The sequence below is a fragment of the Lissotriton helveticus genome, chromosome 9, assembly GCF_964261635.1.
Source record: "Lissotriton helveticus chromosome 9, aLisHel1.1, whole genome shotgun sequence".
NCBI lineage: Eukaryota > Metazoa > Chordata > Amphibia > Caudata > Salamandridae > Lissotriton > Lissotriton helveticus.
This window is the reverse complement of record NC_136070.1, coordinates 1,077,888,104-1,077,903,065: the sequence shown is the minus strand read 5'-3', so window position 1 is coordinate 1,077,903,065 and position 14,962 is coordinate 1,077,888,104. Positions and strand designations below refer to the sequence as shown.

Sequence of the window (14,962 nt, the reverse complement as noted above, 5' to 3'; positions counted from 1 at the left end):
AAGGACAAGGAAGAGCAAAATCAAGGACGACATGTGGGTCCACATCTGTACACAGAATGGTCAGAGGGGTGAGGGAGGGTCCAGAAAATTATAACATGACAAAAAGCAAACAGGGGATCCATACTCACGTCCACATGCCCGGGAGGGGGAGGTGGGAAGAAGTGGGGAAAGGGGTTTTCACAAAATCACAAGTTTTGAAGTTGTTAAATTTATTTTGTCAAGGCCCCAGAAGCCATCTCATAAAAAGTTCCCTTAACTTTTTTTTGTTTTGCAAAAGTGGGCGAAAATGCTGCTAGGCAACACAAGCCTTTTGGTACAAACAATGACTTAGAGAAAATCCACATTACTTTATTTAATAATGAATCAATCAATGTTTATTTCTGGGAATTACTCCATAAAACACACACATATATATAAAATTAATTATAATACATTCATAGTAGAAACAAACTAAAACGTGATAAAACAGATTAGAATTAAAAAGAGAGGCCTTGGTGCTTTTTTTTTAAGCCAAACAACATATAAGAGTTCTTATACTACAATCAATGTGCTCACTCATATCAGTGTGAGCACAATACATCTAATTCTCATATTCAGACACAGCATTCTTATCCATTTTTCCCTAGCATACTTAAAAGCCGGGCAGAAAAACTAAATATGATCAAATTTTCCAGAACAATACTAAAAGTCAAACAATTTCCAATGATCCTTAAACCGGCCCACTTAAATATAAAACTGTTAGTTACCAGCAGTCCATATCTAAAGTTGACATCAAGTGTTTTAGACTGTTGAGGACAAATAGCATCCATGAAACCTTCACAGCGTGGCGTAAGCTTACAGGCCAGGGGCGTGTCTGTCAAAGTACCACTACTCACAGAACAATGGCAATTGTGAACTACACGATTTCAGAAAGCTTCAACTGCAGTCCACCTCAATCCTCATGCAATTGATAAAGGGTCTTAGCAAAATGTTTCTAGCCCAAAGTTTAGCATTCAAGATTTTTCATGGATAAGCCATGGCAGCTTATGATTCTTATTGAAGGACATCATTTCTTCACGTCCCTTCCTATACAAAAAGAGCTCAGGTGTTGACCAAATTTGAATCCAAAAGAGGAGAGGTCTAAGGGTTGCCAAATCCCCAATTCTCGTTTGCCCAAGACCTAAGTACAATAGGATAGAAGGATTTATTTGGGGTAGGCTCAACAAGGTTTTTGTAAAAGCAGTCTTACAACGAATTAGACCAGTAATATTAGTAATTCCTCATATTTCAGCACCAAAAATGGTGGCAGATAATGCCTTGGCTCTATAAACTTCCAAAGTCAGAAATAAAGACCGATAAGTAGATACCCTATACATTTTACTAACAGCCGATACTCTATGGAGCAACAATGCTTTACTTTTCTGAACTTGTTTTTTTTTTACAGTAGTGATTTTATCGATTCTAATCCCATATAATCAAAATTATCTACTCTATCTGGCAGTTGTCCACCCAATCTCACAACCCTCTGCAAGGTTTGCAAGTTGTAAGAAAGTTCCCTCTTACTGCATGGTTGCCTCCACTTTTTACTGAACTGCTGAAGTACTTTGACTAAATGTGCCCTGGGCTCCTGCCAATCAGGTATCCAGAGACTATGCGACATAAGTCTCATTCAAAATTGCAATTGCAAACACCGAAATTCGCAGAATTTCAGCATTTTCTATCGCAATTTAGCTAAGTGGGATGTATGAATGGAAAACAGCCTCGCAAAATAAGGAATCACAAATTTGCGCTTCCCTATTTTGCGATTGCATTTAAGGAATCGCAAATTGCGATTTCTTAAATGCAATGTAAGAGGCCCAGAAAATTTACAATTTGGCCATAAGGAATCGCAAATTACCACCAACTTCAAGTTTTTCATAGTACCATGTGTCGCAGATACATACCCTTAGGACATGTATGTGTGCCACATAGCACACATGCACATTTCAGGGATGCAACAGGGTGTCCTTTTGACACCCTGGCACCCTTGAAATTGAATTCTCAATTTGCGATTCTCTAATTAAGAATCACAAATTGAGAATGCCTTCCCATTCATTTCTATGGGCCTCTATGCCTATAGGAATAAATGGAGAGGTATTCCTTAATTGCGAATCGCAATTTGCCATTCGCAATTAAGGAATATGTAGGATTCGCAAAATTATTTGCAAATTTTACATACATAGCATTTTGCGATTCTCAAATAGCGATTCACAAAAAATCGCTATTTGAGAATCGCAAAACCAAAGTTTCATACATATGGCCCCATGTTCTTTCCCTAATACTGCATTGAAAACAAAACCCAATTTGCACTCTCTGGCCACAGGTCAGATCCTTGTAAATTGTACCACACGTAACCAGGGTACAGTGACCAGGGAAGGCCTCTAAGGGCTGCAGCACTTATTGTGCAACCCTTAGAGGCCCTCTACCTTTACACTCACACACTGCCTTTGCAGGTTGCGTGTTTCCATCCACGGGAGAGAGGACGTGTTGGACGTTATGAGATACTGGCCAAAAGGTGACGATTGGATGAGCAAGTAGTACTAATCGCTCGATCGAGGGCAATGATCAAAAGACCCCAGGGACGCGACAAAAGTACAAACAACTCCGAATCATTGAGTTACTGCATACATTATTCAATAGGCACCATTCAAGCCAGTGTTGAAACGAGAATATGCGCAGATTGAAACCAGACACAAGAAAACGAGTCTCCCCGTTTTTAAAAAGTCGTGGTATATACATACCATAATTGATCACGAAGAGGATTAAGAATTTACTTTTCCTGAACGGTCCAGAATCCCAAGAGATAAGACCGATGGCAAAATAATCAAAAATGAAGAAACATTGTTTTTAACAAAGCTCTGTCCTGAAGAAGGTGTGATAATAGAACAAAGCACCGAAACGCGTCGACAAAGGACTTTTTATCATTGTTTTATATTGATGTTAGGATGACATATTAATTTGTATTTGTGTTGAAAATTATTCATTGTGTGTGTACTGTATATTCTGAAGCAGGAACTGTAAAAGAAATTGTTACAATCAATGGAGAACCTGTACCAGAACATATGATTGCTAAAAATGTTATGTAAAAAAGTGTTTTTAATTAAATTTTATAAAGAATAAATCTTGAGAGACAAAAGTAAAACTTTAGTGTTGTGCTCAAATAATTACTCGTGTCACTATCTTACACTAAAAAGTTGATATTAGTGTTTAGGCCTATTGGTCACTAACAGAAAGTTATTAACACAGAAAGGAACCCCCTTTTTTTACATTGGTGCAGATCAAAGTGAAGAGTTGACCATGCCTACAACCCACTGCCCTGGCATAGATCAGCCACCTCTCTAGTTGGGTGCACTATACCAGTGGTGAAGGTAAAGGTGCATGAACACTGTACCCCTATAGTGTGTAAGCCAATTCTTTGACATGGTAAGTGCAGTAATGCCTTTAAGAGTATATGGTACTGAGAGTTTGTCATTACGAACTCCACAGTACTATAATGGCTTTACTGAAAACTGATAAGTTTGGTATCAAACTTCTCAGCACATTAAACCCACACTAATGCTAATGTGGGATTTAATGAAAAATGCACACACAGGGCATCTTAGAGATGCCCCCTGAAAAGCGACCTAACACTAGTGTCCAGGCTGAGTGGCTGCTCCCCAGCTGCCACCCCCAGACATGTTTCTGGACCCCTGGGTCAAGAGCCTGCTGCTCTCGGGGGCCTGAAACAATGCACATCCTGGGACGAGGTGCCAAGTCTCCTCCCCTGGGATGGGCAGGGTCCATGAAGGGGAAGCTTCAAAGTCTTGCCACCTTTGTTGAGTATCCTCAGGCCTTTTGCTACTTCCAGCAACTGGTCCTCACCGGTTTTGACCCCCACTTTGGGCGGGAGAACTGGCAGGAAAACCAAGTGAGGAAGGGAGGTGTGCCCACCTTTGCCAACCCCACCCCTCAGGTGGGGGAGGCGAAGTGAAGCACAACTCTCAGTCCCCATCATCTTGCAGATGGGGGGACCCAGCCAACCAGAGTGAGGCATATGCCCTCCTCCCAATGGAGGGTGGCATAATAGGAGGTGTACCCACCCAAAGGAAGGGACCCATGGGTCCCAACCTTTTACTTACCTGTAACGCCCTTAAATCTAGTGTTTAGGGGCACCCCCGAACCTTGCCTCCTCAAACAACCAACGACCAAGAAGAAAAGAAGAAGAAGAACTGAACAGCCATGCCGAAGCTATGAAGAGGAGGACGCCCACTGACTTGGCCACAGCCCTACCAGCCTGTCCCTAACTCGAATCTGCAGAAGCGTAACTCCTGTGCGTCCTGCAGCTAGAAACCTCAAGAACTCAGAGGACCTGCCCTGCCTTCCAAAGAAAAGACTTTGTCTCCTGTGAACACAGAGTTTGTTCACACTCAGACAGAAGCTCTGGCAAAATCCAGGAGTCTGCACCACTCTGCACCCGTCGCCCACGGCCCGAGTTCGAGTGGCCCAACACCACGAGGAGGTCTCCCCAGCATTCCTGACCCAAGATCCAGTGATCCCTGACCTACCTCAAGCCTCCAGCCGATGCCTGCAGCCTTAATCTGGAGGGTACCCTCAACCGCAACAAGGAGCCAGTAAGAAGATCTGACCTTAAAAGACCCTCCTTCGATAAAAAAGAAAGGGCGGGTAGGGTCATTGCTCAATTGACATTGCCTGACGGGGGGTCGACCTCGGACCCCGGCGTCATTGCTGATTTACTGGCCGATCACTACGAGGCGATCTACTCTCCCCAGGCGGGGTTCTCGACAGAGGAGGCCTATGACTATATTAAGGATCTGACGATCCCCTGTCTCTCCCCTGAGTCAGCGCTCCTGCTAGAGGCCGATATGACTGTGGAGGAGGTGAAGGAGGCGACTGCGGCACTGGCGTCGGGAAAGGCACTGGGACCCAACGGTTTCCCGGTAGAACTGTACAAACACACAGCCCAGACGACAGCCCCCCATCTCCTTAACATGTTCACAGACAGCCTGGAGGTGGGTATGCTACCGCGTGATCAGCGTCTGGCCACGATCATCCCGATCCACAAACCTGGGAAGGCGGTGGAGGAATGTACTTCTTACCGCCCCATCTCCCTGCTTAATGCAGAGCCAAAGATCCTGGCCAAATTGTTGGCGCTTCGGCTGGCCCCCCACCTCGCCACCCTGGTACACCCGGACCAGTCCGGCTTTATGCAGAATCGTAGTACCTCACACAACTTGCGACGTTTACAAGCGGTACTGGCTCGTCGTGACTATATACAGGAACCTGCGGTATTGCTTTCCCTGGACGCCACCATGGCGTTTGACACTGTAGAGTGGCCTTACTTATTCGCGGTGCTTCGCCACATGGGCTTCGGCCCCCAATTCTGTGCATGGGTCCGCCTGCTCTACACTGCCCCCCTGGCTCAGGTAGCGGCTAATGGCCACATCTCCAGGGACTTCCCGTTGCGGCGTGGGACGAGGCAGGGTTGCCCGTTATCACCTCTGCTGTTTACACTAATCCTGGAGCCGCTTGCGATCTGGGTTAGATGGGAACCATCCATTAGGGGTATCCGGTGGTCGCCGACGTGGGAGGATCGGATATCGCTCTACGCGGATGATGTCCTGCTCTATCTCACTTCCCCAAAGAAATCGGTCCTGGTACTGCTCAATGTTTGCGAAAAGTTCGGGAGAGTATCGGGCTACAGAATTTACTGGACGAAGTCGGTTCTCTTTATACTTGCGGGCCAACCCCCCCCACTGCCGAGTAACTGTCAGTTAACTTACACCACCGCCCCCTTTAAATATCTTGGGGTTTTTGTCACTCCTAGCCCGGACGACTTCCAAGCCCTGAACCTGAGACCCCCCCTGGACCGGTTTGTTAGAGACGTCAAAGTGTGGCGCTCACTTCCGCTCACCCTTTTGGGCAAAGCCGCCCTGTTCAAAATGATGGCGCTGCCCCGGTTTCTGTACCTCCTTGAAAACTCACCGTTTCCGGTGCCTCCCTCCTATTTCAAAGCCATTGCAGCAGCGGTTTCTACTCTGCTTTGGGACGGGAAGCCGGCTCGTATTGCTCAGGACAAGTTGGTTAAAGATTGGTACGATGGGGGTATAGCACTCCCTAGTATAGAATTATACTACTGGGCTGCCCACCTCAAACAGATCAATTATTGGTTGCACGCCTCACAAACGGATCCAGCCTACATGGCAGACAGGCATAATGTTGAGCCCAAGGGCCTGCTGAGACACTTGTATAGCCGCACCATCCCGGCTGAGCTACAGGGCCCCACCCGTCACACGATTCAAATTTGGTATAAAGCGCACAGACATCTTCAATGTGCGAACACCGTTACACAGATGACGCCACTGTGGGATTCCTACAGGTTAGGTTACATGGGCACCACTAAGGGGTTCAGGGCATGGGACGCTATAGGCATTTCAGTGGTGGGGGACCTCTGGAAAAACCATAAAGTGGTGGATTTTGAATATCTACAGTCCAAATACGGTATGGCTATGTCCGAACGTTACAGGTTCATGCAGATTAGGCATGCACTGAGGGCGGCCATCCCGGAGGGAACGGAATTACAGGAGGCTACCCCCCTAGAAGATAGACTGTTAACTGAACACATGCCCCAAAAAGCCACCTCTTACACGTACCGGAAACTAGTTAATAATCTCCCCGACATGTTGTCCAAACTGCGTTCCACCTGGGTGGCGGATGTGGGGGACCTAGATGACTCGGAGTGGCAGGAGGCTCTCTCGTCGCCGCGCGAGACGGCGATACCCTCCAGGCTTAAACTGGTGCAGCTGAAAGTGTTGCACCGTACATACTATACCAGGACGGTCCTGCACAAGATAGGGAAGGCTGAACACGAATACTGTCTCCGTGGCTGCGGAGAAAGGGGGACGTTCTATCACACCATTTGGGATTGCGGGAGGTTGGCAGGATATTGGACAGCGGTGCTGCGAACTATCTTTCAGACAATGGCTACCTCCCTGCGGCCCGACCCGCGCTGCTGCTTGCTGAACATATGGGAGGCAACGGACCTAACTCATCGGCAGCAGGATTGGGTGATGTTGGGTTTGATGGTCGCGAAACGCAATGTAGCTAAGCGATGGGGCTCGCCTGTGTTACCCACACTGAGAGAATGGTGCAGCGACATGGATGATGCGATGGTGGCTGAGAGGGCGGTGTTTGTCCAGAGGGGTTGCCCCAGGAAATGGGGTCTGATCTGGGGAGCGTGGAATAGGTATAGGGGAAACATTTGTGACCCACCGAGGGAAGACTCTGATGAGTATGTGTCAGATTGAGGATTGCAACTAAACTCTGGCTGTGGGTGGGGAGGAGTCGTGCAGCTTCAAGGTCCTCCAGACCGTTGCAGGAGTGGAAGGTGTTGGGTGTGGTTCGGGAGTGTGTCCCTACTTTTGCGGATAACGCCATTGGGGATCTATGTTTATTTACCCTCTGAATTAACTCAGTGTTTTGCTACAGCTGTGCCTTTGCCTACATGAACAGTTTGGTGTTACAGTTTTGACAAAAACAGACCTTGGTACATCGATAACAGCTTCTTGAGCACACTATGTATATTTGCCGCCGGGCCCCAGGGATGCCGGCTGAAAGGCTGTGTAACTCTTTGCATAGTACATTTACCTACTGAATGCTCGCGGCCGGCCCCAGAGGTTGTAGGCCTTAAGCTGTGTCCTAACAATGCCGTGCAATAAAGGTCTTGAAAAAAAAAAAAAAAAAAAAAAAAGACACTCCTGCACCCGACGTCCCACAGCCTTGGGTGGCCCAACCAATGGTGTACAGCCAACCCCCAGCATCCCAACTTACCGCTCGAAGTGTTGGTCACTCCCAGAAGACCTTCGTCCACGAGCCTGCAGTGTGTTTTCAAACCGGAAAATCCCCATTGAAAATAAAAGGGCACCCGATGCCAAAACAGCACCTGGCCGCCCTAGTGCAGCTGTGGGTGTTCCTCCGGTGCTAACTTGAACCCCCCATTTGCCCTGAGCTAAAGTCCAGGAGCTTTGCTCCCACAATCCTGTGGCCGGCTCTTGAGCAGCCACCAACCGGACGGTCCCTATCCCTCATTGGATAACAATGGGCCTCAGCACTCTGCACCCGGCCGCCCTAGTGCCGGGTGAGGGTGCTTTGAGAGTGCACCCTCGACCCTGGGAGACCCCTGAGTCTAACCCCAGAAAGCCAACTCCCACAACAAAGTACTTACCTGTTAACCGATAACTCTATTTCCTCCCATAGGATAACATTGACTGTTTTCTATGAAAAAGTTTCTAAGTGTGAAGTTGGAAAATCTATAAAGTCTATAAAACTGTGTACAAATAACCAAAACACATTTACTTATCTTTATACAGGAAATGTCCCAGTCTAGTATCCAGGTATACTACACTTTGTAAAAAAAGTAATCTGCAAAGTAATGTACATGACCTACTACTGAAAAGTAATTTCAAAGTATATTTACAATATTTCAAGATATTGCATTTCCAGTAATTTTACTGTAACCAAAACAAAGTATATATACAACTGCAATTCAAACTGTATTGTTACTGTAAAGTATAAACAAATTACCTGTGCCAGGCTTGCTTGGTTCTAAGAAATATTTTTATACAAAGCAAATTGGTCTGAGTTCAGTCTTTGAGTGTGTGCAAACATTTGTTGATTGGGTGTGCATAACAAATGCTTAACACTACCCTCTGATAAAGCCTCACTGCTCGCCCACACTACCACAAATAGAGAGTAAGGTGCTAACTACTTTTACCTCTGCCTACCTTTGGGGTTCCACTGAACTGTGCACACTATACCTCATTTCGGTATAGTAAAAACAGAGCCAGCTTCCTACACATGCCCCTAAAGTCATACATTTAGTCTTAGCTACATTAATCTCTAGATCCCCACGGAACACAAAAGTCAGTAAATATACTAAGTAAATTCTGAAGACCCATTGGCGTACGAGATAAGAGCAAGGCACTGCCCTCAGATAAAAATGTGGGTATGGGATTTCCCTCCAATACTGGAGCATTATGGGCGCAGTTGTTTAAGAAGTCTATAGCTTCATTTATGCAGAGAGAAAACAAAGTTAGTGCAAATATGCATCCCTCTCCTAGCCCACGTTCAACAGGGAAATGTTCAGGTACCTCTCCACACTTCCCCCATCTCACTTGAGCATAATTATTGGCATGGAGCCTAATTATTACATTGAGAATGTTTTCAGGCAAGCCCATTGACTTGAAGGTGTGGCAAAGTTTATTCTTAGGAAGAAGCAGTCCTTAAATCAGCAAAAGTCACATATAAAGGCTCCTTTTTCAGTTTAGAATACTTTTAAAAGATTAAGACAAACCTAAACCTGACTGCACTAATTTTGCTCCTAAAACCTGCTCAGTAAGGTGACAAAATCTGTGTCTCGTTCATCCACCTGGTTAACTTATCAAGCAGTTGCCTAGCAAACATTTTCTATAAGTGATTAATCAAACAAATTGGTCTATCATTTATTGGTACATTCTAATCACCTTTCTTGAAGATAGGTATACTTTCTGACCCTCTCTAAGTATCTGGGATATCAGCACCTTGGAGTATTGCGTAGATCTCCTGGTATTTTGTCTGAGCCCAGGGTCTTCCCTGTTTTTACAGTTTCAATTGCTTTTAAAGTATCAGATAATGAAAAACAATGAGTGTCAGAACCTAAGTTTGCAATTATAGGAGTGATTTTCCCAAATATGGGGCAGTAGGCAATGACCGGTAGGGCTACAACCACGGAGGCTCTCAAAAGCCTCAATATGCCAAAAGTCAAAATTATTGTTACCTTTAGCAGCTTCACGGAGATCACCCAATTCCCTTTATCCCAATTCCTGTTAATGATATCTAGAATACGTCTTCATTTTATACATACATGTGTTAAATGTACCTTGTTGCCAACTACTTGGCAAATGTTGTTTGATAAATCCACAACCATGCTTATGTTTGGTAAACATTATTTGAATTTCGGGTGGGAAAATAATCACCAAGCCTCCCTTAGTAACTGTCAATTAAACATTGCTAGTTGTAAAAAAGTAACAAGCCCAGAAGTGCAGTATAATTAAACTTTTTACATTGTTCTGTACTGTAGATATTGTATAAGGCCATCTATCCCACCCTCGCCCCAGGCTCTGATCACAGTTAATTAATAAGTCTTATTATCAAGGGGGCCTGTCCCTTGGTGCCATGCAGCAGTACTTTATTATGCATGAACACAACATCTTGCATTGACCAACTGACCAAAGTACATAAGGCTTATATCAATCTTGTTAAAAATACTGAATGATTCAATGAAACCTTTATCACGGAGCATTGGAAGGGATAAGCTGGCTGGAGAGGAAGTAGAAGTAAGCTGTAAAAAAGCTTGGGAGGATGACAGCAAGGAAGTGAACAGCTGGGGATTATACTGAGAGTGATGGGATGTAAGTCAGCAGTGGTAAATATAACTTTAAACACGATAGCTGCTTAAAGCCAGACATTTATACATATATACATTTGGCTATTGTAGATATTTGAATAGTACAGTAAGTGCTTACATATGTGTGGCTAATTTAGTAAGAGACTGCCGTCCACTGCCACCAACTCCCAGAAGCAGTGCATTTCCCATTGGCTGTCGCAGGATCCGGCTGATTCGGCAAATATGCTGAATGGCGTCCATGAAGAGTACGAGCTTCATCTTACTTGTGTTGATCTGGTTATAATCCTCCATGTAGTCTTCAATCACACGCACCATCTGAAGACAACAAGATATAAATATTAAAACACATACAAAACCCATTTAAGCAAATTAATAATTTCGCAGAACTTAGAGACAACACTTACAACGTACACATGGAGAGACTCTTCTATCTATACTAAACAGACTTGTTGAACTACAGTGAAAATCTCTAGGTAAACCATAGATCACAAAGTGTTCTATGCATTATCCAGGAGAGACTGGTAGAATTGTACTGACTCTGACTACTTCAAACAGACATTGACAGTAATAACCATAATGGCTGTCGGGCCAGTGGGGCAGAAGTATCAACATCTAGGAGACCGAAAGAGGAACTCAAACAGGAAAATAACCTAAACCATCTCCATCCAACCTTCCTTGAATCTTATTTTTAAAATAGTTCTCAATTGCCAAGAGAAAACAAACTAACATTTGAAAATGTTGGTGAGTGAGGCCAACAATCATAAAAAATATGAATGGGCCTTTAGGTTGGGAGGCTCCTGCAGTATCACAACATGCTTGTCTTGACATTGAGCGTATGTAGTTCTAGTCCCAGTACCCATAAAAGGTCTGGTCATCTTGATATTCTTGAAAGCCCCTGCTCTGTTTTACTGTTGTTAAGTGTAACCTGGTTGTCTGAAAGTGTGTGACCCACAAATGACTTTGGGAAAGGGAGGTGTCTTATCAACAACCCTGGTTAGGTCTCAACACAAGTGTCAGAGAAATTCTGCTCAACGCCTGGTAGCTATGGCACAATGGCACAATCAGAAGGCAATTCTCTAGAGAAAGGCAGCTGCTTTGAAGCAGTAACAACAATTTCGAAGTAAAGAACACAACAAAATAAAATTCCCAGGCCAAGTTAGAAAAATAGAGAAATCAAAATGAGAAAAAACGACACCACTGAATAAGGGGAAACACAGATATGATTTTTTAAAAACATTTTAAAGCAAAAAGAGCATAACAAAAGTATAGTGTCTTTGAAAAACAACAGATCTTAGATGACCGAGACCTAATCATGATTTTAGGCAGACCACAATGTAGTGAAAACTAGATAAACTAAGCAAGTCATTGTCGTCAAAGTCTCTGAAATGCAAGTTAAAATGTTTCTGCAGGGCAAGGTCAAAGAATGGACCAGCAATGGATCCTCAAAGTCAGCTTTATCATCATAAAGCTTCCACTAAAGCCATTTGTTTTGGCTCCAAAAGCTCAGGGAAGGACAAAGCTAGTTTTCATAGCCATCTCGTTTGCTTAGTCATTGGGATGGATTTGCTGTCCCAGTCACTTTGTTGGTCCGCAACGTCCTGCAGGTGGGCAAAGCTGTACATTGTAGCTGGGCAGGGCTCCACAAGGCCAAATACCTACACTGTGAGGTCCTGAAGAATCCGTTTTCAGTGGGGTAAAAAGTTCTCAGTAGGAGGAACCAGGCTATTCTTGCCCACCTTATGTGTAATATTCCAGGTCAAGCAAAAGCACATTGTTCCCAATGCCTAACTCACACTTTTCTCCAACTCCTGAGGTAGTATCTTCTAGTCAATCCTGGAGCCCCCAAATTCTCATGGCAGTCTTATAGACAGCACATATTTCTCTAGCCAGGGGTGCTGATGGGTCCAGTCCTTCGTGGTAAGCTAGGCCTTGCTGAAGTCAGGAGTCCTGCTTTTTGAACCAATTAAGTAGGCAAACTGGACGTCAGCCACCTGATAACTAGAGGACATTTTTTCTTCAGGCGTGTTCTTCCTAGGTTCAGGAATGTTCTGAGGAGGTGGTAGTAAGGTGCCAGTCTTGTATTGGGGAGTAGCAAGTGACTGGAGAATATTCCCTACCCAATCCTGTCTACTTTTTCACCTTATGCCCACCTCCTTTTGCACTACTCCTCTTAAATGCTCACTGTTCTTGTGGAATCAAGCTGCACCAGGCTGGAGAAGCCCCACTAGGCTTAAACCGGTCTTGGGTTCTGGTTTGGAGAGGACCTGGCTTGGCAGTTCAGGGTGGACTGTTTCTGTTGGAGCAGGACCAAGGCTGATTTGCATATGAACAAATCTAATCTGAGGTGGTATCATGGGCAAAAAAAGATGGCTAGGATTCATCCGTGAGTAATTAAGAGTGGCTGAGATTATTTCAAGTATTCCATCCATCCCTTTTTTGCAAGTGGCAAAGCTGAAAGAAGGCCTGCCACTGGCTCATGTTATTCATACATTGAGTCATCAATGTGCTGGCGTTCACGTTGAAGGGAATTTAATGGCGGATGAAGCAGCCAAGGCAATATTACACATTACTGCAACAACTAGCTCCAGTACAAGGATAGAAGGAACAACTATGATAGATGTCAGTGTCGCGTGCAACAGCTCAGCCCTGCCTAAAGGCTTTCCACTCAAGTACTCCTACAAGTTAGATACACAAAAAATTCTATATGCTCAGATTTCAGGAGTGAGGGCTAGAGCAATACCAAACGCTGATCGCAGATTGGGATTGATACTAGCTGCACACAAGAGTCTGGGTTCAGCTAATGCAAGGATCACTGCTACAGTTTCACTAATGAAGCAGCGCTATTGGTAGCCAGGTCTTACTAAGCAGACCAAGGACTTTGTCCTCAAAGGTGTCATCTGCCAGCAGATGAAGGGCTCCAGCGTAGCACCTCCATCACAAACACCTTAATTGTTCTCGGGCAAACCTTTGCATGTGTATATTTGGATCACTGCGGCCCCTTACACTCTGACAGGGCTTACAAGTACATCTTGGTGGAAGTAGATTCACGCTCCAGATTCCTGTAGGTGTGGCCCCAGCACTCGGCTGACGCTCCAACTGTTATATAGGATTTGTGAGTCCCCATCGGCAAATACACAATTGGCACACTACATTCCAACCAGGGTCCGGCGTTTAGCTCTCGGGCTTATAAGGAAGCCATGGGAAGTTTGCGTGTGGCCTTGAGGTACTCCTCCCACTACATTCCAGAGGGAAATTAGGTCATTGAGAGGAAAAACCATGACTTAAAGCAATCCTTGATAGCGAGTGTATCAGGCTCGAATGGCAGTTGGGTCAATCATCTATATGGGATTTAGAGGGCACTTAATAACATGTCAAGAAAATCCCTGGGGGGTCCTACACCTTATGAACTCCTGTTTGGGGTGAGGATGTGGGTACCCGACCTCAATAGTGTCAACACAGTGGAGGCTAAAACCACATTTGACATCAATGATCGTTTGGATGTTTTACAGGACCTTAAAAAATACCGAGCTTTACAAAGCAACATCCAAGTAAAGCGCACTGGGGAAGTGAAAACAGTACTGGCAAGACTTACCTGGGGCCCGAAGATTGAGGACCTGGTCAGAGAGAAAACTGCAGACAAAAAAGAATTCAGGCCATCATACAGAGTGCCTGTACCTGTCCTGGCTGTGAAGGTACCTGGACTGTGCTTCTTCCGCCGCTTGCTGAGACAAGAGGTTGGTCTCAATTGATTAATCGAACCACATGATGTGGCCGATTCTCAACAGTAGGCCACATGGGCTCCTGGGTAGCAGCCGGGCTCCTCTCGCTACCGTACAGGAAGTTCAGGTGGAAGCTTTAATAATGACTGAAGACTACACTTTCCTAAGAGAAGCTGTAAACAACAATGAAATGATGCTTCTCCCTGCCCGCCAAGGCCAAATATTGAAAGTTTGGACTAGAGTAAAAAATGATCAGGACAATCAACTGTCTATAGCTTTGTGGAGAGAGGTTAAAGATAACCAGAAACTGCAAGCGTGGAAATATCTAAACAACGCAAAAGAAGAATTTGGAATATCAGCAATCTGGGAAAACACTATGACGCAGGAAAGCTTCAAAAAAACAATCAATAAGCAGGTAACTCACCTATCGCTGCTTAAAGACAAAGCTTTGTTAGTAAAGAACAAGTTACTTACCTTCGGTAACGCTTTTTCTGGTAGATACAATATCTGTCTGTGGATTCCTCACCTTGTGAATATCCCCCTTGCGTCAGCAACGTTCGGAAATTTTCTTCGTAGCACGCCGACGTGGACGACGTCACAGGAGTACGACCTCGCGCGTGACTCCGCCTGACGTCACCGACTCCTTATTAGGCCCACGCCGGCGTGATGACGTCAGTTCCGCCCTTTTTTCCGTGCCTTCGAGGCACACGGACGGATCAACGATAGCAAATATGCAAATATACAATGTACACAGTACATATAAAACAAAATCAAAGCAATAGCA

The 14,962-nt window shown here is 44.9% G+C and overlaps 1 protein-coding gene across 2 annotated transcripts in view; it reads right to left on the bottom strand.

The window, feature by feature from the left end:
- Positions 1-14,962, bottom strand: part of DNAH1 (dynein axonemal heavy chain 1) — a 1,443,760-nt gene that overhangs the window by 478,086 nt on the left and 950,712 nt on the right. For both annotated transcript variants that reach the window (XM_078661462.1, XM_078661463.1), the window contains one exon: positions 10,578-10,774. In XM_078661462.1, coding sequence (XP_078517588.1) covers positions 10,578-10,774 — 197 coding nt within the window. The remainder of the gene's footprint in view (positions 1-10,577; positions 10,775-14,962) is intronic.